The 27,053-nt window shown below is 38.7% G+C and overlaps 1 protein-coding gene across 2 annotated transcripts in view; it reads right to left on the bottom strand.

The window, feature by feature from the left end:
- FANCM (FA complementation group M) overlaps positions 1 to 27,053 on the bottom strand; it is a 56,443-nt gene that overhangs the window by 8,406 nt on the left and 20,984 nt on the right. The window contains exons 10-20 of one of the 2 annotated variants that reach the window (XM_023624548.2): positions 24,452 to 24,658; positions 21,967 to 22,180; positions 18,393 to 18,550; positions 17,268 to 17,423; positions 13,664 to 15,575; positions 9,560 to 9,651; positions 9,382 to 9,450; positions 7,625 to 7,753; positions 6,737 to 6,893; positions 5,493 to 5,599; positions 3,205 to 4,485 (exon numbers count right to left, since the gene is read on the bottom strand). In XM_023624548.2, the coding sequence (XP_023480316.2) occupies positions 3,205 to 4,485; positions 5,493 to 5,599; positions 6,737 to 6,893; positions 7,625 to 7,753; positions 9,382 to 9,450; positions 9,560 to 9,651; positions 13,664 to 15,575; positions 17,268 to 17,423; positions 18,393 to 18,550; positions 21,967 to 22,180; positions 24,452 to 24,658 (4,482 nt within the window). Of the gene's footprint in view, positions 1 to 3,204; positions 4,486 to 5,492; positions 5,600 to 6,736; positions 6,894 to 7,624; positions 7,754 to 8,243; positions 8,372 to 9,381; positions 9,451 to 9,559; positions 9,652 to 13,663; positions 15,576 to 17,267; positions 17,424 to 18,392; positions 18,551 to 21,966; positions 22,181 to 24,451; positions 24,659 to 27,053 lie in introns of those variants that run through there. The other variant, XR_011441155.1, reaches the window with a different exon arrangement.

Raw genomic sequence — 27,053 nt, 5'->3', positions numbered from 1 at the left:
TGTGGAAAATAGTTTAGCAATTCCTCAAAAAGTTAAACACAGAATTACCACAGGACCCAGTAATTCCACTCCTAGGAATAGACCCAAAAGAACTGAAAACAGGCACTCAGACACTTGTATGCCAATGTTGGTTCATTTTGGAAAATTCTCAGCCATTGCCTGTTCAAATATATTCTCTACCTTGTTCTCTCTTCCTCTTAATTCCAGTTACAAGTACCTTAGACTCATGGACACGATCCCACAGCTCTTGGATGCTCCCTTTTGTTTTCTCACTCTTTCTCTGTGTTTCAGTCTGGCTAATTCCTAGTGACCCAGCTTTAGTTTGTTGCTTCTTTCCATGCTGTGTTGAGTCTACTAACGGGCCTGTTGAAGATATTCTTCATCTCTTACCATGTTTTGCATTTCCACTTTGTTGTTCTTTATATTTTCCATTTCTCAGATGATATTCCCTATCTGTTCATGCATGTTTGACTTTTCCACTAGAGCCTTTAACGTATTAACCATGGTTATTTTAAATTCCCTGAGAGTTCCAACAACTGGGTCTTATCTGAGTGTAATTCTTGAGAATGTGTTTTCTTCTTCCTTCTATGTACCTTGTAGCTTTTGGTTGAAAGCCAAACATCTTGTGTAGGACAGTAGTAATTGAAGTAAATAGTATATATACCTAGAAACAGATATGCCTTTCTTTTGCTAGGCCTTTAGTGTGTGCTGTTGAGTCAATCTAGTCCAAAGTTGAGTTGGGTTTGGGTTTTCTTATTGCTATGATTACTCTAGGTACAACCAGAGGCTTCAAACTCCTGTAGGGTTACGCTGTATTTAGGTTGGGGGCTGGGTGGCCAGACGACTTTCTAAACGTTCACTCAGCTCTAGGTCTTCTCTGTGAGCCTGTGCCTCAGAGCCTGTGCCTCAGAGAGGTTCTCACCCATGCTCTTGTCCCTCTCAGCAGTAGATTGCTTTGATTTGTTCCTAATGTTTGGAAGCCTGGTTGAAGGGAGCGCTGAGGAGGAGATGGGGTGTTTTCTATTGTCCTGATTCAGCCTGTCTTGCGCAGGACTTGTGTCCCTCCATCTCAGAGGTGCACCTTCTCAGTGATCCTGCCCTCCCCTACAGTGGCTGGAGATCTCTAATGTTCCAGGCCGAAGATGTTGCCCTGCCCCGTTCTCAGGTGTACAGCATTTTGTTCTTGTTCCCTTTCTCCAATGCAAAGGGTCTTCCCCTCAGCCCTGAGGGCCAGAGAGTTTGCTGCTCTTCCCCCAGCAGCTAAGCTTTTGTTCCACAGGGGAAATGGGGGGAACGACCCAGATGGGGTCTGGTGCCTTCTCCACAGTAACTGCTGGTCACTTCCCAAGGCCTGCCTCAGGAAGGAGGCCTTCTCTGATCCTCAGTCTTCCTGAGAACGCCTGATGAGTCTGTGGAGAGAGCCCACGAGTGGTTGCCAATTCCCCTTCTGTCTCAAGCGCCCAGCAGTTCTGACCTCTCATGCTAGTCCAACGCCTTTTGCAATTCATTAAAGTTTTAGCTGAATTCTTCTTACCAGGTTGCAAGTGCTGAGCAACTGTCCCAAATCAGCAAGCCTCTCATTGGAGGCACTTGTGTTTCCTTAGCTATCAGGGTGACTGGTGGCCAGCAACCTCAGCTCCATAATGGTTTCAAATAAACTTAGAATTTCGTAGATTATCTTTTTTTTTTTATAAGGATGGGAGCAAAGCTCTTTCCAGCTTTCTACATTCTAAGCTAAAGACAGAAGTCCTAATCACTCAGAAATAATCTCTAAAATATATTTGATATTCAATTTCAAAAAACAAAAAAGAATACATGTACTGAAGGAAGAAATAGCCACTAAAAAAATAAAATATTGGAAATATTTAGCTATCTTGGAGTAGAAAATGGCTTTCTAAAGGTGACACTGAACTCAAACTATAAAGAAAAAACAGACTGTATAAAAAGTTACCTTACGACAAAAATCAAAACAAAAAGGCAAATGACAGACGAGAAATACTGATTGCAATACATATGACAAAGTAAATGTTAACAATTTTAATATCTAACAGTTTTTGACAGGCTATTTAGTCTATTTTCTGTCTCCTCAATTTACCTCAAATTCTTTCCCCTCCTAATTTCACGTGAGAAGAATCATACTACATGGAATTGTGGTATTAGATAATGAAGAGACTGTGAACGCATTTCTCTTAAAATCCATTTACCCTTTGTCACAGTCCTCAAAGTACTCTTTGCCTATATCTATGTTTTCGTTAGAGCACGCAGAGGAGAAACGCAGCAGCGCCTACTGACTTCACAGTACCCTGCACACGCTAACCACCTTGACCCTCGGGTCACTACCCACACACACAGCTGAGGATGCTCAGGCTGGGAGACAGTAAGTCCTGTCTTGCTCTCCAGTCTGTTACAAGACAATCTAGTCAACCTTGTCCTAATTATGCCCTTGAGAAATAACTGTGCAAAAAAGCCTAGGAAAAATTTAAAACTGGGAACACCAATTGGAGGGCCCTTGTGTGGACAGTGGAGCAGGCTGATCAAGCAGAATGGACGAAACACCCAGAATAAAAGAGAAACACAAGTCTAGGTGTAGGTCTCACTCCAAGACGACAATCAAGGAGATGAGGCAATATTCACCGTCAAGGGATTCCTACTACTACGACTTTAACTCCTATTTTAGCAAAACTATTCTAATTATGAACTCTGAAAAATTGAAAATGATTTTCAGGATTATTTGAGCAAGAGAGGAAAAGCTGGAAACGGGACCACTCAGTCATTCTGGAAAGAAAGAAATTTAAAGGAAAGAAATCAGGTGATGCCCCTCAGCTCCTGTGCCCAGTCAAGAGACAGAGCGACACACCCAGGGCCTTGGCAGGGCAGCAAAACGTTAACGGGGCACTAGTTCTGAGCATGGAATTTCTGTTAATTTTTCACCTTTCAGGAAGACCAGTTTTCTACATCCTTTTTATAAAATTAACAAGTTTCCTCACAGAGTGTTATTAAGAAAAAAACTATTAACAGATTTAAAAATGAAACCCTAAGCATCCCATGAATGATCCATACGATTTAGTGTGCTGTTTGCCTGTGTGAAGAATTTCATCACTGCTCGTTTTTCTTTGACCTACTTATTTAACACAAAACAAAAGAAAGCAACAAAAAAAACCTTTTGGTAAACATGAAGGCCTTTTTCTCTAATTTAATCCATACCTTCAACTGAACTGGGAATTTTCTACAGTCTGTCTGTGAATCAACAGCGGTGGACAATGGTGAGGCAGCTTCGAGTCTATCACGGCTCTGAAGTTTGAAGTCCGAGACCTCAGAGACTGCATCCTTTAAGTTAAGCGGTGTGTGCCGTCTCTGCTTTGCTGACTCATCAACAACTGAATGAGAGTGGTCTTTGGATGGCAAGGAAGACCCAGAAGGCACTAAACTCAAACGAGGGTCCTGCTGTCGGCTCATGTGACCCTGCTGTCGGCTCGTGTGAACTTGCTGTCCGCAGGTGTGAACCTGCTGTCCGCCCGTGTGAACCTGCTGTCTGCTGATGTGAACCTGCTGTCTGCTGATGTGAACCTGCTGCCCACCTGTGTGAACCTGCTGTCTGCTGATGTGAACCTGCTGTCCGCCCGTGTGAACCTGCTGTCCGCCCGTGTGAACCTGCTGTCCACCCGTGTGAACCTGCTGTCTGCCCGTGTGAACCTGCTGTCCGCCCGTGTGAACCTGCTGTCCGCCCGTGTGAACCTGCTGTCTACTGATGTGAACCTGCTGTCCGCCCGTGTGAACCTGCTCTCTGCTGATGTGAACCTGCTCTCTGCTGATGTGAACCTGCTGCCCACCTGTGTGAACCTGCTGTCTGCTGATGTGAACCTGCTGTCCGCCCGTGTGAACCTGCTGTCTGCTGATGTGAACCTGCTGTCCACCCGTGTGAACCTGCTGCCCGCCCGTGTGAACCTGCTGTCCGCCCGTGAGAACCTGCTGTCCGCCCGTGAGAACCTGCTGTCCACCTGTGAGAACCTGCTGCCCGCCCGTGTGAACCTGCTGTCCGCCCGTGTGACCCTGCTGTCCGCCCGTGAGAACCTGCTGTCCGCTAGTGTGACCCTGCTGTCCGCTCGTGTGACCCTGCTGTCTGCCCGTGTGAACCTGCTGCCCGCCTGTGTGAACCTGCTGCCCGCTCGTGTTAACAGTCCCTGGGTCAACCATATCACTGGAGTCTCCTTTATCATTTACAGTGTTTTCCTCCTCACTTGAATCATCTAGTAAAATAATTCTGGATAATTTCTTTTTTGAACGTGCAAGATTTTGTGTCATGTTCATTTGTTTTAGCTTTACTGCATGTCGGGTTTTATATTTCTTACTCCCGCTTGCAAAGGAATCTTCAGCTACTACGTCAGAATCAACACACGCTTCTTCTTCACTTGACTGGCTTGTGCCAGACTCCTCTTCATCAACACAAAAACTGTCTTCTAAATAGTTTTCATCCTGCTCAGGGATCTACAGTAAAAACACAAATAAGAGCAGCATAAATGTCTCTCATAAAATCAGCATGTATTCTTTTACATGTATGAGGTATCTATGAATATTTATTTCACTTACTTTATTAATTCAGTCATTTGTTCAACTAACATATATTGAGTATATTCTTTATGGAAGAAAATGGGGAGTTTGGGAATAAAAAAAGAGTGCTTCACCTTCTAGAAATTTACAGTCTAGTGCAGGTAGCCAGAAAAACGAACAGTAATTTATAAACAATGTGGTAAGTGGTATATAATAAACACAATGGAAGTGCAGAGATACAAACGAACATATTATCAAGCTGCACATGGCAACTTATAAACAAATAAGACTAATATGAAAATGTTATCCACAAGTGAAAAATAATCTGTAATTCTTAGAATATAACGTTTTTATGGGAAAAAAAAAACTTTCAAGAGAAATAGGATAACATATAGGAATTAAAAATTTAAATACTGGGGACAGCACGGTGGTGCAGTGGTTAGGTTCACACTCTGATTCCTCAGCCTGGGTTCCCAGTTCAGATCCCAGTTGCGAACCTATGCACTGCCTATCAAGCCATGCTGTGGCAGGCGTCCCACATATAGAGTAGAGGAAGATGGGCACAGATGTTAGCTCAGGGCCAATCTTCCTCAGCAAAAAGAAGAGGATTGGTGGCAGATGTTAGCTTGGGCCCAATCTTCCTCAAAAAAGAAAGAACGATTGAAATAGTAGATGGTGAAGTTCTATTCACTTCCCTTAAACATTGTAATTGGAAAACAATTAAATAGTATATTCTAATTAGCTCAAATTAAAGAAAGGATAATGTGATCAAATTAGGACTAAAAGGAATTTTGAGAGTTTATTGAGTCCACCTTCCTTACTCAGGGCAGAAATTATCCCAAATAGCTCTGATAGTCCAGTTTTTAGAAACAAGATGGCTTCATGAACAGGTACATATTTCAACATCACCATCAGGAATTCTCCACTCTGTCTCTAGTTCATACCTGTGAGAAAATGTTTGCATTGTTATGTTTCTTATGGACCATTGTGTACCGATTTCTCATCAATGGGCTGCGCAAAGATTTCATGTAAATAGCTCTCATTTCAGAATCTGTGTAAAGATAACAAAAATTTCAAGTAGCAAAATTATTTAAATGAAAACTAGCAAAGCATTTAACTTTGACCTATTTCAATTTCACATGATTCAAACCTTGTGGAATTATTTCACACAAAAGATATTTAATATATTGAAACATGTCTAAAAACAATTATTCAAAAATGCCAAGTTAGGAATTTTGCCTTTGAAACCAGAGCATCTGGCTGGGTGAGTGTGGACAATGTACTTCAGCTCTTGCAGCTAGTCTTTGAGAGCCCTGGCCCTCCCTCTCCTCTTTATGGAAAATAAATGGATATGGACAAGGACCTTAGGACTGTAGTGATTTATAGAAAGTATTCAATAAAACACAAGAAATCCAGGCAAAAAAGAAAACATATGCTTAAAAACATCAAAAGTCACAGCCAAGAATAAGTGTCATAATTTTAAGTCACGCAAAAACTGAGAAACACACAGGTTTTATATATGCCTATCTTTTTTTTTTTAAGGTTATGATCAGAAAGCAACTTAATTTTTGTCTTCCATTTTCCCCTACTTCTTTTTCTGCGTGATTAAATTAACTTAGGTTATTTTGGGGGGTTAACATTGCTAATTTAATGACTGTACTGCTTGGGACAAGATGTATAACTTTTTCTTCAAACAGTATTTCCCTTACCCCCACTCCACAGCCACCTTCACCTGTTAGATATCCTCCCGGCCTAACGACCGCTTCCTACTCGTGCTAAATCCTACAAGCTCAGTGAGACCCTTACTTCCAGGTGACTGTGTAGAAGGACCCAGAATCAAGGGGCTCTCAAAGCTTTTTTGGCCACTAACACAGCTTTCTCAAGAACCTTACATGGCACCAGGCACACGGCGGGCACTACCTGTCAGGGGAACATGTGACACTGAGCCAGCCAGGTGGTTCTGGAGAGAAACAATCAAATGAGCAGAAGCTTAAAACAACCAAGTCTAAAATAAAGCACATCTTACAGAATTTCGATGAAAATGACCAAATATTTCACACATACCAAATTTAATTCCCTTTAAAGTCAAAGTTCTTTGAAAATTGACTAAAATATTTAAATTTAAGCACATTAAAAGCATTGAAAATTAAATGAAAATTATATTATTATTATAAATTATATTATTTACCATTTATAGCCTGTGAAAGTTGAGTCTCATCATTTAAGAAGTTAAGTAAGGAAGAGTCTTGCTCATTTTCTGAGTCATCGGTTTCATCTGATGAAGCACATTCTGCATCTTCTTGGGAAAGTTCTGCTTCATCATCTATAAACTTTCTAGCTACGAGCTAAGACAAATTAGAAAGCAGAAAGTCACCTTTAAGAAAATCACTCACTTTCCTTAAACAATTGGAAATCATTCTGGAAAATAAATTTCCTGCAAATGCTTTTAAGATGAGAAATAACAAAAATAGAAAACTGCAAGAAGAAATGATAAAGTAGCACACCTATTTAAAATCTCTTGTGAGAACTGTGTTACAAGTAAAATACAGCACAAGGCAGCAGTCAGCTGGCTGAAGGCTTCTTAATGAGCACGAAGTCTCCTGAGTCTTCCAGCTAATGAACTTTTGCCAGAAAAAATACCACACCACAAAAGGACTGAGCAGCACCAAAAGGTGCTGAGAATTCTTTTCCAAGGATTTGAATATTGGACAGAGATAAGAAAAACAACATGACTGTAAAAGCAAATATTCTAAAATTCAGACTTTTGTCTCTATATTTTCTTCAATTTGACTCAAATTCTCAATACACTAAAGTTTCTTCATTTAGTCATTCAACATAACACAACACTGCAAGATACATAGTTTCAAAACACAAAGAAACAAAAGTACCACACCCTTGAGATTTTAATTCCAGTAAAAAAAGAAAAATTAGGTTCAAAATATTTTTTAATTTTGGATTTTTTCTATAAAGAAATTATATAGAGAAATCTACTGCTATGTAAAATCTAACATTCTTTATTAACAAAAAAATATATATAGTATATATTTATAAAAATAAGAAACTAAAAGAAGTTTACCTTCAGGTGACCCTGTCTCTTGAGAACTCCAATGGCCCCTTTGGCACTCTTCGGATGAGCCTTGAAGTCATCTGACTGTGGGTGTCGTCTCTGAAAATTCTCACTCTCATCACTCGATGATAATTCTAACTGTAATAATTCAATAAAATTCTTGCATAAGAAGACATAATTGGATTATTGTATCTTAATGTGTACTTCAAGGGTTGTTGTTGTTATTTTCATTTTTCAGTTTTAAATAGATGGCTTAACATTTTCATGTTAGAAAAATAAAATGCTCTCACGATTTAGAACCATGTTACAAATACATAATATTTAATAATTTAAAAGTTAAGTAATACTAAACACTAAAATACTAAATTAGGTAATAAAAGTACTAATAGTATATATTCATTCGATTTAGTATTACATCAAATGTGTTTGATGAAAACTTGTATTTTTAGTTTAACTGTTTGGGAAATCCTGAAGGGCTTCACAAAAAGTAATTACGTCTGTAAATACAGCTGTCAAAATCAGTCCAAATATACAGGAGTCCTCTCAAACCAAGAAACCGATATAACAATGACAGATTTTGACTGTGAGGCCGACCACTATATCTCTTACAGAATAATATGAAACCAACCAAAAGAAGTTTATCAAAATAACTTCAGTTACAGGAGCGACGCCAGCTTAGGGCAGATCATCAATTTCCATCACTTCTGATGAGTCAGTCAGACATTCTAGTCACGGCAGCAAGTTGAAGCAATTTTCCTAGTGAAGTTTTATATGAGCATATGAAGTTAACATGGACTGACTGCATTCTTAATTAATTTCACACAAATTATCCTGATTGTATTAGAGAATTAAAACACACAAGATTTCTTAATCTCAAAATTTAGTTATCACCTATAAGCTGATGACAAATGAATATCATTACGTTAAGATCTGCCCCTACCCGCACTTCAGATTCACACGGTCATCGACGCCTGCCGGACACTGTCACTTGACTGTCCCACAAGAACCTCAAACACTTTCAACACTGAACTTATCACTCTTTCTTGTCTTCTCTAAATTTGTGACACAGATGCCAAAAAGTCCAACTCAAAACCAGAGTCATCTTGGACTCCTTCCTTTCCTTCTTTCAAACTCATTCAGTAAGCAAATGGAAGAAGAAGGCCTTCCAAAAACTGGCCTGGACTTTTTCCAATTTTACTTCCTGGCATTCTTTGTCTTTACAATCCAACAATAAAGAGATGCTGTTTCCCCGCTTTGTGTCATCTTTTAGCTGTTCACTGTTGGCAATGCCTCACCCTCTCCCTTCTCCTGCCTAACCACCACACATGCTTTAAGATGTAACCAAGGCGTCACCTTCGAGAAGACTCAAGGTCTAGGTCCCAAGGCCTAGGCTAAGGGCTTACCTTCTCTTCTCACTTATATTGAAAGTATCTGTTTACTTCTCCATCTCTCCTCAGATAGTAGGTGACGTAAGACAGTACCAGGATAGGATCTTGACAGTATCCCCAGCATATTACACAATAGATACAGAATAGGTATTTAATGAGCATTTGCTGAATTGCTGAAGTGTACTGACAAAAGTAGGGATAAATTTTAAAAGGAGTATAAAATTAAAATAGAAATTCCAATACACAGGATTTACCACCTATTTTTGTGTTAACCATACTCCTGTGAGATCAATATCTACATTCATCTATACACCTATTTTCCCTAATATTTATTCCAAATGAATTTTAATTACTCTACATTATCTGCTATGTACTTACTCTGTTTGGAGGAGCCCTGCGCTTTCTGACAGCATGAAGTGGTGAATCGACTTCACTACTCCTCTGATCCTAGATGAAGTAGATAAATAAAGTAAAAGGTAAAAAAAAAAAGAAAGACAAGACTGAAGGGGAAAAAAGCCTTTTATGATCACGTTATTGTGATTACGGAATGACTCACCTCAGGGGATTCTAAAACATTTCCTTTTGTTTTTCTACTTTTTCTTTGGAAAATCTCATCATCTTCACTTTCATTGCTTGGTAATTGTTCATCTATAATTTATTTAAAAATAATGAATCTGGTCAATAGATTTAAGTTTATCCAACCACAAGTACCTATTTTATTGATGGGTACAATAAGAATTGTTTCTGGCAATCTCAACATTTACTAACTTTAAAAAGAGAGAGTTTTCAGAAGTTTGGTCAAAAAGAAAATCAGCAAAATAAATCATAAAAATAAAAATACCAGTGAGGAATTTAAGAGATGATAACTTCTGCTATAAACACATATTTAATTCAGGTTCAGTTTTACAAATTAACTTTCAGAGCCCAGAAGAGTGCAAAATGTAATTTTATTAGTCAATGGTTCTAGAATTCACCTCTAAAATCTACTAGTCTTTCTGCCTTTGTGTCTTATTTCTTTCTAGTTGAAGTTTAAAGAATGAAAATGCAGGTTACAAAACAATATATGAAAAGATTTTTTATGTATGTATGTACATATGTGTACATATACATGTGCGTTTGTGCACAGGAGGCATGAGATAAAAATTGGTAAGATATTCACCAAAATGTTGTAACTAGAACACTTTCAGCGGGCGGAAAGAAGGCTAAAAACAAAACTCTCATGTATGAAATCAAATGCTTCAGATTTTCAGGTACTTAAAGCTCTATTTCTGCACTTTTATAAAGCTTTGGTTGAAGACACCTTTTTGTGTCTTTACAAAACCTTCTGTAAGAGCTTGCGGTTGTTATGTTCATAAGTTCTTTGATATGCCTCTCTTTAAGAGGTGGGATCATAATTCCTCTCCCCTTGAGCCTGCACCGGACTAGGTCATTCGATTCTAACAGAAGAACATAACGGAAGGAAAGGTGTGTGACTTCAGAGTCTAGGCCACAAAAGGCATTGCAGCTCACCCCTGCTCTGCCTCTTACGTACGACACTCACTCTGGAGGAAGCCGGATACTGTACTGTAAGGATGCAAGAAGCAACCCTACAGGGAGACACATGAGGCAAGAAACTGAGGCCTCCTACCAACGGCAGTGGGATCCTCCAAGTTTATTCAAGCCTTCAGGTAAATCCAGCCCTGGCCAACGTCTTCACTGCGACCTCATGAAATACCCTGAGCCAGAACCACTCAGCTAAGCCACTCTCGAATGCCTGGCCCACAGGAACCGTGAAATAATACATGTTTGTTTTAAGCCATTAAGTTTTGGAGGTAATTTGTTATCCAGCAATAGATAAATAACACAGATTTTGGTACCTGGAAATAGGGAACTGCCAGACCAAAAACCTAAACTGTGGAAGTAGCTTTAGAACTAGAGAGTGGGCAGAAGGTGAAAGGAGTTTAGAGGAGGGTTTTAGTGAAAGCTTGAAGAGCTTCAGAGAAGTGTTTGTAGAAAGATTAATGGCCATTGAGGAGGCTATGGGTGAGGGCTTAAAGAAAGTAGGGAAAATCTTCCTGGATATTGGAGGAAAGAGAATCCTTTCGGTAGTGTCAGAAAGTTTACAACACTGCAGTAATATGAAAAGTAGAAAACGTACCTAATGAATGAGGTAATCTAGGTGAGGAGATTTCCAGACAAAATGTTTAAGATATTACCTGTGCTTCTTGCTGTTAAAGCAAAATGCAAGAGGAGAGAGAGAAACTAAAGAAAGGACTATTAAACATGAAACAGTTGAGACTTGCTGGTGTTGAAAATTCCCAGCCTCTCCAGGTAATAAACAACGCTAAACTAAGAAATCTGCCAAGCAGATCCTAATCTAGAGGACTTCCAGGAAAATATTGTCTAAAGACGAAGCTGAGGGTGCAACTGTAAATGCTTTAAGACCTCAGAAAGATCAAAGATGGTGCCTCAGAGTACCATTCAGTTAATAAAAGGCCCTCTAAATATTTTAAAGATGTCTCTCACAGATCCTCTCCACAACAGGCCTTCCAAAAAGATTAAGGAATTATCTCTAGACATCTCAGCAGAAGCCCAAGGTAGAGAAGGACTTACCTCCAAAAGATTTGTGGGCATGGCTAGTGTCTAATGGAATGAACCCCAATAAGAAGATTCACAAGAGATCTACAAAAATTTATGAGAATTACATGGGAAGAAACACAGCCAGCTACAACTGAAAGGGTCAGAGACCCTACAAACTGAAAAGAGGACTTTCAATCCCCAAATTTTAACTAAAAGGAAGCAGGCTGAGAAAACTGCACAGCTGCTACTTGTTACGAAAAAGGACCAAGCACCAGAGGACTAATCTAAGAACCATGGGCAATTATTCCCAGGCTTTGAGATCTAACCAAAGAACTTCCAATCCCAGCTCTTCTGGATTTCAGAATTGCTGTGGACCAGTGATTCCTCTGTGCCTCCCATCACCCCCCTTTTGAACAAGTCATCTTAGAAGCATCCACACCCAGTCAAGTCTTCAGGTGACTGCAACCCAGGTCAAATGTCACTATAATCTCAGGAAAAATCCTAAGCCAGAACCACCCAGTTAAGCAGCTCTCAAATTCCTGAACTACAGAAACTGTGAGGTAAATGTCTTTTATCATAAGCCACTAAGTTTTGGGGAGTAATCTGTTACACAGCAATAAATAACTAATGCAAACTCACACAGTGAATGTCTCCTCACAGTCTGTGCCAATAAAACATCTACCCAGACAAACTCAAATAATTCCTTTCTGCAGACGAACACTGTATAATCCAACTAGCTTTGCGTTTTTCATTACCTTCTGCTGAAGCCAGAGGTAAACAAAGGGCTCAGCTAAAGTAACCAATGCTAGGAGGCTTTCTTTTTAACTGCCTTAGTGGTGTTTTCAGGAACCATTTTTGTACACATATGATGTGGCAAATGATCTTAAATCTTCCCTTTCAATAATAAATTGTAACAAATAATTCCTTTATATATGTGTTCATAATTATGTTGCCCATGGTTAGCAGTTAAGTATAATACTAGAAAAAATGTTTTAATGCAAATCTGACACAAAGACAGAAAACTGATCTCACCCATTAACGTGGACTTAACAGAAGTGTTGCCAAATACTGAAGGCTCAAAAGCAACATACACCCAGTGAAAATACATATGTCAGGGCACATCCAAAACTACGCAGAGCAGTCAGTTTCCGAAAATTAAACATACTTCCAGAACTTATTTAAACAAGGTTCCACCTTAAATAAAACATTCATGAATCATGTCCAACGCTAATGAGAATAGCATGATGAGAAAAAGATTTACAGAGGAAACTCGTTTTATCCTACAACTACTCGTTTTCCTGAATGATAAGGAGTAAAATCATCAATGGCCTCCTATAATAATCTACACATAAACTAGAGTTGAGAGTTCTATAACAGGATTTAAAGGACACTTAATCACTTTAGTACCAAATATCTTCACTATATTTCTTTAGTTTTTCTTTAACTGTAGAATTACATCACAGAAATCCAGAGATTCCTCTGGATCTTCTAAGATCTTGTCTCAATCCTCCAAATACAGACTTATTTCTCAACTCTTTTGCTACATAAATCCTCTACTTTAAACTGTCCCCCTCAAATCTTCCACTTTCCTTCTTTCTTTGTTTTCATCATTTTATAATATCCACATTCTCTCTTTGTTACTTTCAACATATCCAAATCATAAATATTCCTGAGGAGCCAAAATGAAAATCTACATTAAAAATCCACATTTCTAATCTAAATCAGTTCAAAATTTTATCATCTTCTGAACTTCCTAAAAATCCACTATCTTATTATTCATTTAATATTTGTTTGCCACATACTGGTATCTTTTAAAGTGTAAATGTCACACAATTGTTTGTGTTGTATGATCAAGGGCCAGATCTTACATTTCTGTATTTCCCAGTGTCCAGCATAAACCTTCCCCATGCCATGCATGTCATAAACACACATAGATAAAATAAACCTTTCATCAGTAAGCACCAATTTTAGAAATATATAATACATCAATTATCTAATTCAATACACTATATACTGAGAAATTACATTTCGAAAAACTACGGAAGTTTATCTAGAGTAATTATTCTAGAAAGATTTGTGTTTTATAAAGATGGAATCTTACCTCCAGCAGAATGACAGGACTGATGCAGATTGATTTGCCTCCTGCTTTTAGACTTTTCTATAGAAAGTCCTGAATCATCAAAAGTTGAATTCAACGTTTCTTTAAAACTTTGTAGATTTACTTTTTCCTTATTAGAATCTGGCGTCTTATGCATTTCCTTTCTCTTAGAAAACGAGTTCAATGTGTTTAATTTAGAAAGTGGTGTACTCATAACTTTTTCTCCCACTGGCAAAGAAAATTGAGAATAACCAGGAGACATAAATTCTTTATTCTTTGCTGCACTCAGTGGGAAATGTGCAAAATTTGGACTCTGCTTATCTTCACTTGATGTGACAGTGATGGTCCTACTCATAACACAATCAACATGATCTCTTGGTATTACTGCTTGATTTGAAACATGATTTACATCACTTCTCTCCTTAATGTCTGAACATCTTCCAGAGAGATCCTCTAGAAATCTATTCTTATTTGTATCTGATGCATGTTCCAGTATTTCATCATCAGAATCTGAACTACAAAATCCTAAATCAAAGGTAACGGAGAATAAATCCTTAGAGCAGTCAAAAACACACTCATCATTCTTCAGTTTTTCCTCACATATACCTCTCAAATCTTCATGAGATTTCCGACTGTTAGCATCACAGAGGATTGGATCTTGGGGTTCAGAATTATTGTCGAACAAAAGTGCATCAGAAATGAAGAAATGAGAGACCAGCGCCGTTTCACTTGGAGCAGTTCTGTCTGACACACACATAGACCTGTGTTTACTCTTTGACGGAGAAAGGCTCACGTCGTTAGACTCTGTATCGACATCTTCAAACAAGAGTAAACTCTCATCTTGATCAGTCGACAATACTGGGAGGCCATTGTTATCAACATTACGATTCTTTTCTTCAACAAAATACTTCGGCGGGCCTATGTTTATTTGAATATGATTGTTGGATACTAAATTTTCATTTTGAATATCTTTATGTAGTTTATTATCATAGTCACAGAAGCTTGGCTCATCAGAAATCTCAGCATTAGCTGCACCATAAAGACAACTTTTTTCAGAAGGATGATTAAGAAGGTTAAGTGAATTCGATTCTACATTCTGTTGACAAGTTACAGCTGAATGTGACATCAAACAGGTGGATTTATCATTTTGTAAATACTCCGTGTAGGGCAGGAAAAGCAAATTCTCATGTGCAGAACCCTTAGCAATTTCGTACTCCAAATTTGAGAGTCCACTGAGAGGGGGAGGAGAATGAGATAAAAATCTCTCTACATGAGCTAGCACCTCTTTTGTTACTGAGTGACAATTATAAAATTGGTCATCTGCTCCAGCTACAGAAAGCTCCTCCTCAAATGGAAGAAACAAGCCAGAGGAAGCCGATTTCTCATCACTGACACTGCTATAACCAGAATCGAGAAAGTCTCCAGCAAATGAACTAGTAGACTTATTTGTAAACTGGCACTCCATTAATAATCCACGTGGCTGATGAACAACACTTTCACTGATAGTACACGAGGCAGCAACTTCTGCATCTGATACCATCTTATCACTTAGTAGGGCTTCCTGAAAAGTATTTTCAACAGTGGAATTGCCATCGGTTTCTAAAGAATCCAAAACAACATCATCATTTCCTTTTTTAGGCTGATCTTTTTTCAGTTTTTCAGCTTTTTTCTTTAGAGAACCAATTTTAGTAGGTTTGATATGAGTTTGCTTAAAAATTTCAGCACATTCTTCATCAAATTCAGTCATTGAGAATGAATTGCCCTGATTTATCTTCTTTGTAAATGAAGATTTCTTGTTAGTAGTAAAGATGCCATTGGCAGGAATATTATATTCATTCCTGGGAACACTAAATGTTGAGTTAACGTCTTCCATTTGTAAGTAAGATTTAATTTCCAATTCATAGCTGCATTCTCCCTATAAAGAAGGAAAATGAAAAAGTCACAGGAAAAGAAAACAAAACAGAAAAGCCAAGTCTAAGAGATGAGTTTTATCTATGTTAAAATATTCTCTAAACAATATTATATTATTCAAATGATTTTCTTTTATACCTTAGAAAATTGTTCAGATAACATTATAAATGACACTAATGTGAAATTATCATAAATTATCTTTAATCAGTTAATATTTTTGTAACCCCAGTACTTAATACTTGGAAGATCCACAATAACTATTTGTAGAGAAAACAAACTTAAATGAATACATAAAATAATAAATACTGGTTTTTACTTCTAACACTTAATTGACCAATTATTCTATTTTCCTAAAAATGCATATATATTAATGAAAAACACACATACACATGTTAAATTTCCTCTCTTGATGAGGGTAAACTAGGCACAGCCTTTAGAACCTCTGAAACTCCAGCACCTGTATGTCTACTAGGGTGTAGGCTGGAATATACTATTTTTAACAAATTTCCCAACCAAGAACTCTTGCAGTGAATTTCTAAGTTTTACTTATCTCTGAATAGAAAACTGCAGTCCCCACCACCCCTACTCATCCCTCCCTCTTGCCCACAAAGGCTACTTTAGTGAGGATTCCTCCACTACCCAGGGACGTAAGCAGTGAATTCTCGCTTTTTTGACTAATGAGTATAATAAATACTAATGTGAGAACGTCTGTCTCCCTGTTAGTATATATGCTTCCCCGCAGAGAATATTTCATATGGCTTCTTTGCTGAGGTAGCCACAGGGCCTGGTGCAGAGCTTGGCATATAGAGGGCATAAAGAAATACATCTCAATTGGAAGGCACACATTGTGCTGGGGTCCACAATGGTTTACTTTACTTACATGTATTCACAAACAATAGCTAACAATAAAGTAGCGGCTACAATCTATTCAGTACAGTCATCCCTCAGTATGTGCACGGATTAGCTCCAGGACACCCCTCAGATACCCAAATCCACGGATGCTCAATCCCTTAGCCAGCACTCCCTACCCGAGAACAGAGGGCAACTGTACTCACTGTGTGCCAGGTACTATTCTAAGTGCTTTACACGTAGTAAGTTATTTAATCCTCACAATAACCCTGTGAAGCAGGTATTAGCATTATCCCCATTTTACAGATGAAACCGAGGCACAAAGAGGTTAAGTAACTTACAGAGGCATGATTAATAAGAGGTAGAGTTGGGATTCTAACCCAGGAATTCTGCATTTTACACTCAAACTAAGTTCATCATTCTGACTCTCTCAAGGAAGAATAATCAAGAACCTGCTCAAGGAATCAATAGTTCTCTAAACTACCACCAGGATACAAGAGCTACCAAATGACCTATGGCTAGAGAATATTTCAATAAATCCCAATAAACAAGAATCCTAAATTAGCTTTACAAACAGTTTATATACATCATTAAGCATACTAAAATTTTTCTCTGGTCTATCAATATTTACAGATGATATTGTTCTAATTAAGTCTACTTCTCCTATGGTGGAAAACTAGTTCCTTATTGAGGTCACAAGGAGCTACATAGAAAAGCAAAATATTCTAGCTATAATTATTTATAATAAAGACTTGTTTCCTATAATACTGACTTCAAATTAAGAAGAATAACAAGTATTCTAGTTTCACCATCATCCCAGCAAGAGAAAGTCACAACAGAACCCTACCTCTTCGTGTCTCATGCCTTCTATCATTTGCATAATGCTTATGAAATGGTGGCATCGATCCGAATGGCCAACTCGATGCGTAGGAAGAGGATGATCCTGCCACAGCCTCCATTCAGAGAGAGAGAGCTGACGAATTCCAGCAGTGGTTTCTTGAGTCTTGATCAATGATTTTAAAAACAATAAAAATGATAAAAACACACATACTCGGATTTCACAAACTGATTTAAAAAAACACGTAATATACAGATGACCAGCCTGACATAGACAAACTGAGTTCATTTAGCCACTTTCAACTAAAGTCTCAGGAGAAAAAAAGACACTAATTTCATAAAGTACAGAGATGCCCTTTTAAATACTTCTCCTATAACTTAAGAAATACTTAAGAAAATGTGTGGTTTCAGAACTACTATTTTGCTAGATTTATATCCAATAACCTAATAAGGAGGCATTCCTAAGCTGTCAGTGCTACTGATCCCAACTCTTCCAGCCTTCTGCCATTCTTCACCGTCATTGGTGGTGAATAAAATACAAATCCTGAATGGCCTTGGATTTCAAGACCTATAAATCTTCTAAAAGGAACCTTTCCTGAGGTGGTTTTTCCAGCTCTCTAGGCACAATGTCACCTTTGATCAATTCTCTTCATTTCCATTAAGTTCACCAATAATTGGTTCATAATAAAATAAACAATAACATCCAATTTAAAGTTTTGCTATAATTTCAAAACAAAAACTAAAAACTAGTTTTGTACAAAGATGCTCATGACAGCATAATTTATGTTGTAATATTTTGAAAATAATCCCAGGACACACCAGGGAAACAGCTAAACAAACAGTGGTACATTGCAGAGTAAGCAGCCAGCCATGTAGACAACACCCATACAGAAACGTTCACGTGGTAGAAAGTAAGGAAGCAATGGCAGAATTTAAATGTATTACAATCATGTCAAAATATTTTATAAAGAATAGAAGAAAATTAGTAGTTTTAGAAAATGAGACTAATATTCTTTTTAAACTTGCTTATACTCAATTTTTTAAGTAAGTCGACATTCTGATGGTGAACATTCTCTCTACTCGCCAAGCTACTGCATAATCACTATAAAGAGCATCTGAAAACAGTTCAACTCACTGGTCTGTCTTTCTCATTTTGTAAAGAGAGAAACCGAACCCGAGGCAATGTTACTTCCTTAATTCCATCACTGTCTTTTAATCTATAAAGTCTGGTCCATAATTTAAATTCTTCTTCTGATAAAAACCAATCTTTCTTTGAATTAGTTTGCTTCATTCCTATAAGTTGAAAAAATAATTGAAGAGAGGTTAAAAAAAATCTGCAAGGCAAACAAAATATACATCCACTCAAACTTTCCCCCCGTTTGTCTACTCCTCATGAGAATCACTCCGACATCACTCCCGGCTCACACCTCTCCTCACCTCCTCCGCCCTCTGACGGTGCGGGTGCTCCCGTCCAGGCGCTCACACCTCTCCTCACCTCCTCTGCCTTCTGACAGTGCTGGTGACACCCCAGTCTGGGCGCTAACCTTCGGTAATGACCTAACAGAACATAGCCAGGTAGCTGGGTTCTCAGTCCTGGCTTCATTCTGTTCTCTCTCCACTTTGCTGTCTAAGCCCTGGCACAAAACAGCCAGACAACTTAAAAATGACAACTAGTACCATGATTCTCTCCTAACAGTATTGGAAGGTCAACTGAAGCTTAGGGAGGAGTGCGGGAGAGACACCAAGACTAAAGATGGTTTTCAGCTTAAGTCTCAAATGGAGGGTGGGGTGGGTGAAGGGGGCTGGAAAGGACCTACTGCTTTAAAAAATAATAGACTTTAAAAAAATCTACAGTAAATTAACCCTGTTTGACTTCCATATCTCTATAAAGGGAAATAATCACCAAACTGGAAAGGATACACAGCATAAAGCATGAACTCTGGTCCAATACAGACAAGGGAGGAAACAAATCAGAAAGACTGAATTAGGAATCAGGAAACTTCTGTCTCCGCTATTCCTGACAAATAGAAATGGCAAGCAATAGGATATATTGGAGTATATGAGGAAGCCATTTGGCGTAAACCTAATTCGGCCTGACCGTTGTTTTCCAAAAGGGCATCGAGCACGCATTGTATATCTGCGTTAAACACTTACTGTGGCAAGAACAAATGGCCTTAAGATAAAGGTGCATGTCCTTAAGGATAAGCATCTTTCCTTAGGCTAGGAACCGATTGCTGTGCTCACCTGTGACCACTCAGCTCACCTGTGACCACCCAGCTCAAGACAACAGACCTGCCACCCTGCTGTGTCCATAATCACTGTGCAGACAGAGCAGTCTCTCGCAGTCTCACGACTATTGTAAACGGGACATTTCAATCCTATGTGAAACATCCTCTTTGGGCATATATAGCCATTATGTACACCCCACTTCTTTGGTGCCCTTTCTTCCCTTTGGGAAGAAAGGCCCCAGGCCATGGTCCTCACATTTTAGCTCAGAATAAACTCTCCCAAATTTTCATTTATAGATTGGTTATGGATTATTTTTGCTGACATTCCCAAACACTGCAGAAGCAGCTTTTGTAAAATAAGGAGTTTGAACTCAGTGATCTCACAGGTCCCTTTTAGTTCTAACAATCTGAGGCTCTAAGACTTTCGAAATAGGAAAGTATTCCACTCTCCCAGTCACTTTCAATACACTCAGGCCGCTAAGCCCAGATGAGCTGCACACGACTGTACAGAAGACGTTTACACACACAGTCTCAGCAAGACGAATCACTGACAGTGAAACATCAGGGAGAAAGATGCAGAAAAACGAACATGAGCTAATATTATCTCAACTTCTAAAAAAGGGCAGATTCTAGAACTTTACAAACGAAATTTGCCATCTATCCCTAGTAACATTTTAGAAATAATTAATAAACATATAGCTAATTAACATCTATAAAAATACAATGACCACTAAGAATAAGTTATGCCAACATAATCAAGTTTTGATGTTATTATTAGTTTAATAAATTCAAGAGAACTCAAAATACATACTTTGTCTTTATTTTAACCAAAAATTTGGCAAAGTCTTATAAAATGACAAATATATTCCTATTAAGTGGATACAGGAATATCCAAAAAAGCAGGAATTAACGGCTCCGAGTGAAGGAAAAGAACATTTACAAATTCAAGTGAGTCCAAAGCAGGTGACTAGCAGGGAGAGGACCCTGGAACTTCAGAGGATGACAACCATGGAACAAAGAGCTGAACAAACCTGAGACGCCCTGTCTTCAAACATAACCAGAACTGCTACATCGGTAAAGCATGGATCTAAACCATTCTTTGTATACGAAGACAAAACTACATCAATGAGAAAAAGGTACAAAGACAGATGTGTCAACTTAAGGACCTCTTCTGTATGGGGCTGTTCAACAACGGAATGAACCCTCCTAAAGGAATATAATTCCACAGCAGCAGGGATGTTCCAGCCGAGGCTGGACAAGCGTTCAACGAGAATGCTGCGGAAAGCACTCCCACCAGGAGAGGTTGCTGCACCAGACGAGCCCCAAGGTTCCTTCCAAATCTTAAAGTAGAACTACATGATTTTATGATACTCTAAAAGCCCTCCTGAAAGGCTAAGTAAAATTCAAAAGCTAAACTTTTTAGTTTCTCATTTTCAAAGTGCTAACATTTCAAGATATTTTGAGACCACCAAAATCCCTGCAGCCCTTAAATCAGCACTCATTACTCATCGCGCTCCCCAGCACCAAAGCGTTTGCTTCTCTCTGACTCAGAATCACCAATAACTTGGTCTAACTTTGCCACTATTTGGTGTAAGAGTAAATGAAAAAAAAAAAAAAGAATTTTCTCCTTTACAGAAAGAGAAAGAGACCGTTCTCCTTCCCTTTCTTAGAGCGATTCCACAGTCAATGTTTATGAATACTTCCTTTAACCCTTTGATATGTAAGCAAATCTCTGAAGGCTAAGCAAGCCTCTAGCCCACTTCTCAACCAGAAATGTTTTTCCTAAGGGTCTGGGAGCTGTCTCTTTGAGATGTAAACATCCAGGAAGACAGTGTCCCTCTCTCGTGTGCCTCTCTCTCCTGGTCACCAGAGGAGTTAGGCCCAGGCTCCCTTCTTGAAGCTGTCACTATCCGCTTGTCATAGAGATAAGAGAAGTTTTATTATTTCTCTGGATAAAGGCAACTAGCTAACACACATGGCTGCCTCATTTATCAGGTGGATGTGGGATGAACTAGGGAAGGACGGAAAGCAAATGGTCCTGTCGTCTTCTATAAGGACAAGTCACCGTTAATCTTGAGAACACGCAAGTAAAGGACTGTACCTGCCTGAGGGGGGACAGGGTGGAATTTCTTCCTGTCTTTGTATTATCCTGGTGGACAGCCTACAATGCACATTGTCAACTGCTTTAATGTTTATTCAATAATAAAACTGTTTTCTTTCTTTTCTACATTTTGTAAAGAGGCTTCTCTGGCTTGGTAGGAAGTTTTTAATTTTCTCAACACTGAGTTTCTATCACTCTATACCTCCAGTGTCTGCTTCCCTTTACCATGTGAATAATCTCTTACCCTTTCCAAGGAGAACACCCGTGACATCCTAGAATACACGCTGAGTTGCTCAAAGAAGTAATATATCAATATATGGCCTGTTAACTAACAACGGGGGAAAAAAACACATGTCTCAAATGTAAAATTTTTTGTTTACCATTCCTACAGTAAAAGACAGATGCCTCTCGCGGCAAGTTTCGAGAACGCTTCTCCGGTTGATAGACACTCTGCGTGATGAACATTTTATGTAATTCTGGATTGACTCCATCAGGAACCATTCGTGGACTTCCTTGATAAAAATGAAGGACCTGCCTGTTACTCGAAATAGCTTTATAAATACTTCTTTTGTTGGACTGACTTTGATTATAAGTCTGCAAAAACAAATAAATGTCAAATTACATTATTTCTATAATAATCACTTAGCCATAACAAGCAATTATTACCTAATTTGGGTTTATTCTAAACAGTAAATTAAACCTTGATCCACTTAAATACTTAAGAGAATAGAATTTCTGCTGTCTTGAATTTTAAGCCAGGTCAGTTAACTCTTATTTTTTTTGCTGAGGAAGATATGCCCTGAGCTAACGTCTGTTGCCAATCTTCCTCTTTTTTTGTACGTGAGCAGCTTTCACAGCACAGCCACTGATGAGTGGTGTAGGTCCGTGCCCAGGATCCAAACCTGAGCCACTGAAGCAGAGCAGAAGCCAAACTTAAGCACTAGGCACTGGGGCTGGCCCTCAACAAACTCTTGATAAAAATCACTTAAAAATCTATTATTCTAAAAGCCTGCCTTAGTAATTACATTGCACAAAGGAAATCTGTCTTTTATTTAGTGTCTTGCTGTTTTTGAATAAGGCTGACATTTATATATATGTATAAATTGTTTTTGTTTTTGTTTTTTTTTTTACTATTCCCTCATTTCAGCTTTTTCATCTCTCTACACTTCAGTTTTCTTTAGTGTAAATACAAAAAAGTACTCTTCCCCTTGCAGGGCTGTTGACAAGATGAAAGAAGACAATGCATCTGAAGCACTCAGAACACTGCCCAGCACAAAGCAGGTGCTCGTCAAATGTGGGCCACTGCGATGATTTCACAGACAAGAAAACTAACCTGAAGAGAGACACCTTGCCTAAAGTAATTAGTGAGAACCCAATACCACTCACTGATAATACATAGACTTTTACAAGCTACTAAACATTTCATTTATTGGAATCATTGTACGGAAAACTGGATGTTACATAAGAATTATAATCAGATGAAAAGTACTGGAGAAAAAGAATTCATTTTTCAGTATGATTTTTAAAGGGTATATAAAACATTTTAAATCAATTTTTTAAAACTATCATAGTTAATGAAAAATTCCTAATCTGAAACTATATATTTGGCTACAGAAATAGTCCCACTGAGTTACAAAAATTAGTTAACACTTGGGCCAGCTCCTGTGGCCCAGAGGTTAAGCTCGGCATGCTCCACTTTGGCAGCCTGCATTCAGTTCCCAGGCACAGACCTATACCACTCATCAGTGGCCATGCTGTGGCGGCGGCCCACATACAAAAAAACGAGGAACACTGGCAACAGATGTTAGCTCAGGACGAATCTTCCTCAGCAAAAAAATATTAGTTAATACTTTAGTTTAACAAACACAAAATGGTATTATGTACAACATGATATGTAGGAAGATATGTAGGAAGGCCTGTCACCCAAGATTGTAGCAAGGTACAATTCAAGTCCCTTATCACTTAGAATAGGCATCAGCAAACTTTTCCATAAAGGACCAGAAAGTAAATATTTTAGGCTTCGCAGGCTACATACTATCTCTGGCATGTGTTCTTGTTGGTCAGCTGATTGACTTAGGCAACCCTTTCAAACATAAAAAAAATTCTCAGCTTGCTGTAGTTAAAAAAACACAGAAAACTACACACAAAAAATAGGCCTTAAAAGCATAGGGAAATAGTAAAAGAATCCAGTCAAAAATTCTCCTAATTACAGGCCAGCCCAGTGGCGCAGTGGTTCAGGCCACATGTTCTGCTCCAGTGGCCCAGGGTTCACCAGTTTGGATCCCAGGGTGCGGACCTTTGCACCGCCTGTCAGGCTGTGCTATGACAGACACCCCACATATGAAGTAGAGGAAGACGGGCACAGATGTTAGCTCAGGACCAGTCTTCCTCAGCAGAAAAGAGGAAGATTGGTGGCGGATGTTAGTTCAAGGCTAATCTTCCTCAAAAAAAAAAAGAGGGCCACTCCATGGCCGAGTGGTTAAGTTTGTGCGCTCTGCTGCGGCGGCCCAGGGTTCGGATCCTGGGTGCGGACATGGCACCACTCGTCAGGCCACATTGAGGCAGCGTCCTACATCCCACAACTAGAAGGACCTGCAACTAAGATATACAACTGTGTGTGGGGGGCGCGGAGTTTGGGGAGATAAAGCAGGAAAAAAAAAAAAGATTGGCAACAGTTGTTAGCCCAGGCGCCAATCTTTAAAAAAAAAAATTCTCCTAATTACAATAGTGAGAATCTAATACAAAGGGGGAAAAACTCAACTATGATTACAACAAATTGTTTGGACTTTGAATACTGAAGATTTGTCTTTGGGCTATATTTCTCAAATTTTAATTAGCAAATCATGCTTCTCCACGTCTACTCACCCGTTCTTCCCGTCCCTCAGCAAGGATAACAACGATCCTGCCTTGGCGTCTGCGGCCGGTCCTACCCATGCGCTGTATAAGACGAATTGGGCTCTTCTGGGCATCAAAACATATTATAAGATCAACTTCTCCTATATCCAAACCTTCTTCACCAACACAAGTAGAAACCAATGTATTGTAACCACCACTACGAAACTGTTTCACTACCTAAAATAAAAATGATTTAAAAATAATTAGATGCAAATGTAAGAGAATTGCAGATTAAAGCATACTTTTCCATTCGCCCCAAAATGGTGAAATCAGATTAAAAATCAGCATCCAGAATACTATCAAATAGGAAAAGAAGTGGCAAAATAGAAATATGAGCCAAAAGAGATTGTTGTGAAATGCAAGAGGCAGTCCTAATTCCCTTGCTTTAATAATGGTTGTGATGCCAAAAGGGTTTGCTAACAATTTACACGTGAATGAGAAATCCTAGATATCATCTTTAGCATCACTAAAAAGGTCAGAGGGCAGGTAAATGGCCCAAAGCAATGACTGCTATTTATCACATCCTAGACCTAAACTTTCTGTTAGGTGTATCTAAAGTAAGAATGCCTTCGTACTCCTGGAATTCATGTCTTAGCTTTCATACTGCCATTCCAGTGAAGGGGAGCAGAATATGCTGCCCCCCAATATGACTGGAGGGCTTCAGGACATGCTGCCCCAAAATATGCTGCTTTGGTATACTGATTATTTTGAGCTGTAGGCACTTGAAAAACAGCAAATGCAGGGAGAGACTTTCTCTGAACTGTTCTTATCTGTCTAAAAACAGATCCTCCAAAAGGAATCCAATTGTCGTCAGTGCCCTCAGGGAGTCTCATCAACTGGGGAAGACTGACTCTGTCACAGGGAAGGAGTCTACAAGTCGACCCCACACCCAAACTTTGTCACAAACTATCACACCTCCCATCTATTCTTCTAAGGGTCAGTCATATTTAGTGAAAATTATTTTTCCCCCCTAAGAAGCCTATGACCCCTCTCCCCTTTCTCTATTAAGACGGTATTTAAATCTGAATTCTAGCCACCTTGGGGAGTTAATCACCGTTCCCTGGGTATCTCCCATGTACACAGGATGTCTACGTGTTAATAAATTGCCACAGGTTTTTCTCTTGTTAAGCAGTCTGTTATTACAGGGGTTTCAGGTAAGGACCCAGAAGGCTGGAAGGAAAGTTATTTTTCCTCCCCTACACCAGGATTTCTCTCTAATCAGTTTAACGAAACTACAATAGCCTGAGAATGAGTCAATGGAAAAGCCAATAAAACACTATGAAAAATTTCCTTAACCCTTACAAAGTTAGTTCTCAACCGCCCTGAGCCTGTTTCTCCATATACATCAACACCAACGATGCAGGCATGTGTGTGGTGGAGTGGCGGCGGAGGCAATTGAGTAAGACAATGTTCAACAGACAGACAGAGAACAGAAACAAAGTTGAATGATGGTGTTCCAGAGGAATCAGTCATGCTTTGACCAATGCTTTATAAATACATATTAAAATGTTAGAATGCCTGAACAAAATGGCTAGTGTGAAGGACAGTTATCAGAACTTACAAACAAAACGTAAATTTCAGGAGAAGATATTGATAACATAATATTGTTAACATAAAAAGGAAATATGAACTCTAGCAAAGTATAGAAATAGCCATGGACTCATGACAAAGGCCATAAAGGTCCTTTAAGCTCAAACATTCTACTCTCCTACAAGTAACAATAATTGTCAGCATTTGAACTTACGTCTCTCTGGCTCCAAAAACCCATTATCTTAACCCTTAAGCTAGTTCTATTATTAAAAACAACAACCTTAAAAGTAGGATAATAAATATAAACTTGTCACATTAAGTCCTCTTATCAGCCTTTCCAACAGCACTAGTCAAAGAGTTTTCCTTCAATATGGAAAATCTCAGCGCACAAGGAGAAGCAATGATCATGATGAAAACTTAATAATTCATTTCCCTTTGGAATCTGTAATGACATTAAGCCAAGGAAAGACTGACCTAATATTACCTGTATGGAATTTAATAAAACAGATGTCCTTTTTACCCAGATAAACAAATGGGCCAGAGTGCTAGAGATATAAAAACACAATTCTTTAATATAAACAGTTAATAGAATAATAAAGGATGTCAAACAACTTCCTTTTTAGTTAACATGTATAAACTAAACTGTTATTTATTTTCCTAGGATTGATATTAATTTGCCTGGAAATTGAAAAATAAATATGAACCAGAAGCTATTTAATTAATCAGAGAAAGAAATGTGATTAATTAAATAACTCCTACTAGAATTTATAATCCACCAATCCTACCATTTCTTCATTGCTTACCTGTCACCCTAGCTTAAATTCCACTCCCTCACTCCTTTCTTACTCCATCTTTCTCAGAATAGACTCCAGCACTCATGGTGTCCCACTTTCCACCTAGTCTGAGCCTGTACCCACACCGTTCAGTGTGGCTGGAGGAAAACCCCAACCATGCTGACTGGTTTCTCTCACCTTGAGTGGCCCTCAGCGCCATGGGAAAGTCATTTCCTAGTTCCTTAGCCACTGGCTGGCCCTATTCTCCT

Source organism: Equus caballus, chromosome 1 (assembly GCF_041296265.1).
Source record: "Equus caballus isolate H_3958 breed thoroughbred chromosome 1, TB-T2T, whole genome shotgun sequence".
NCBI lineage: Eukaryota > Metazoa > Chordata > Mammalia > Perissodactyla > Equidae > Equus > Equus caballus.
This window is presented reverse-complemented; position numbering and strand designations above follow the sequence as displayed.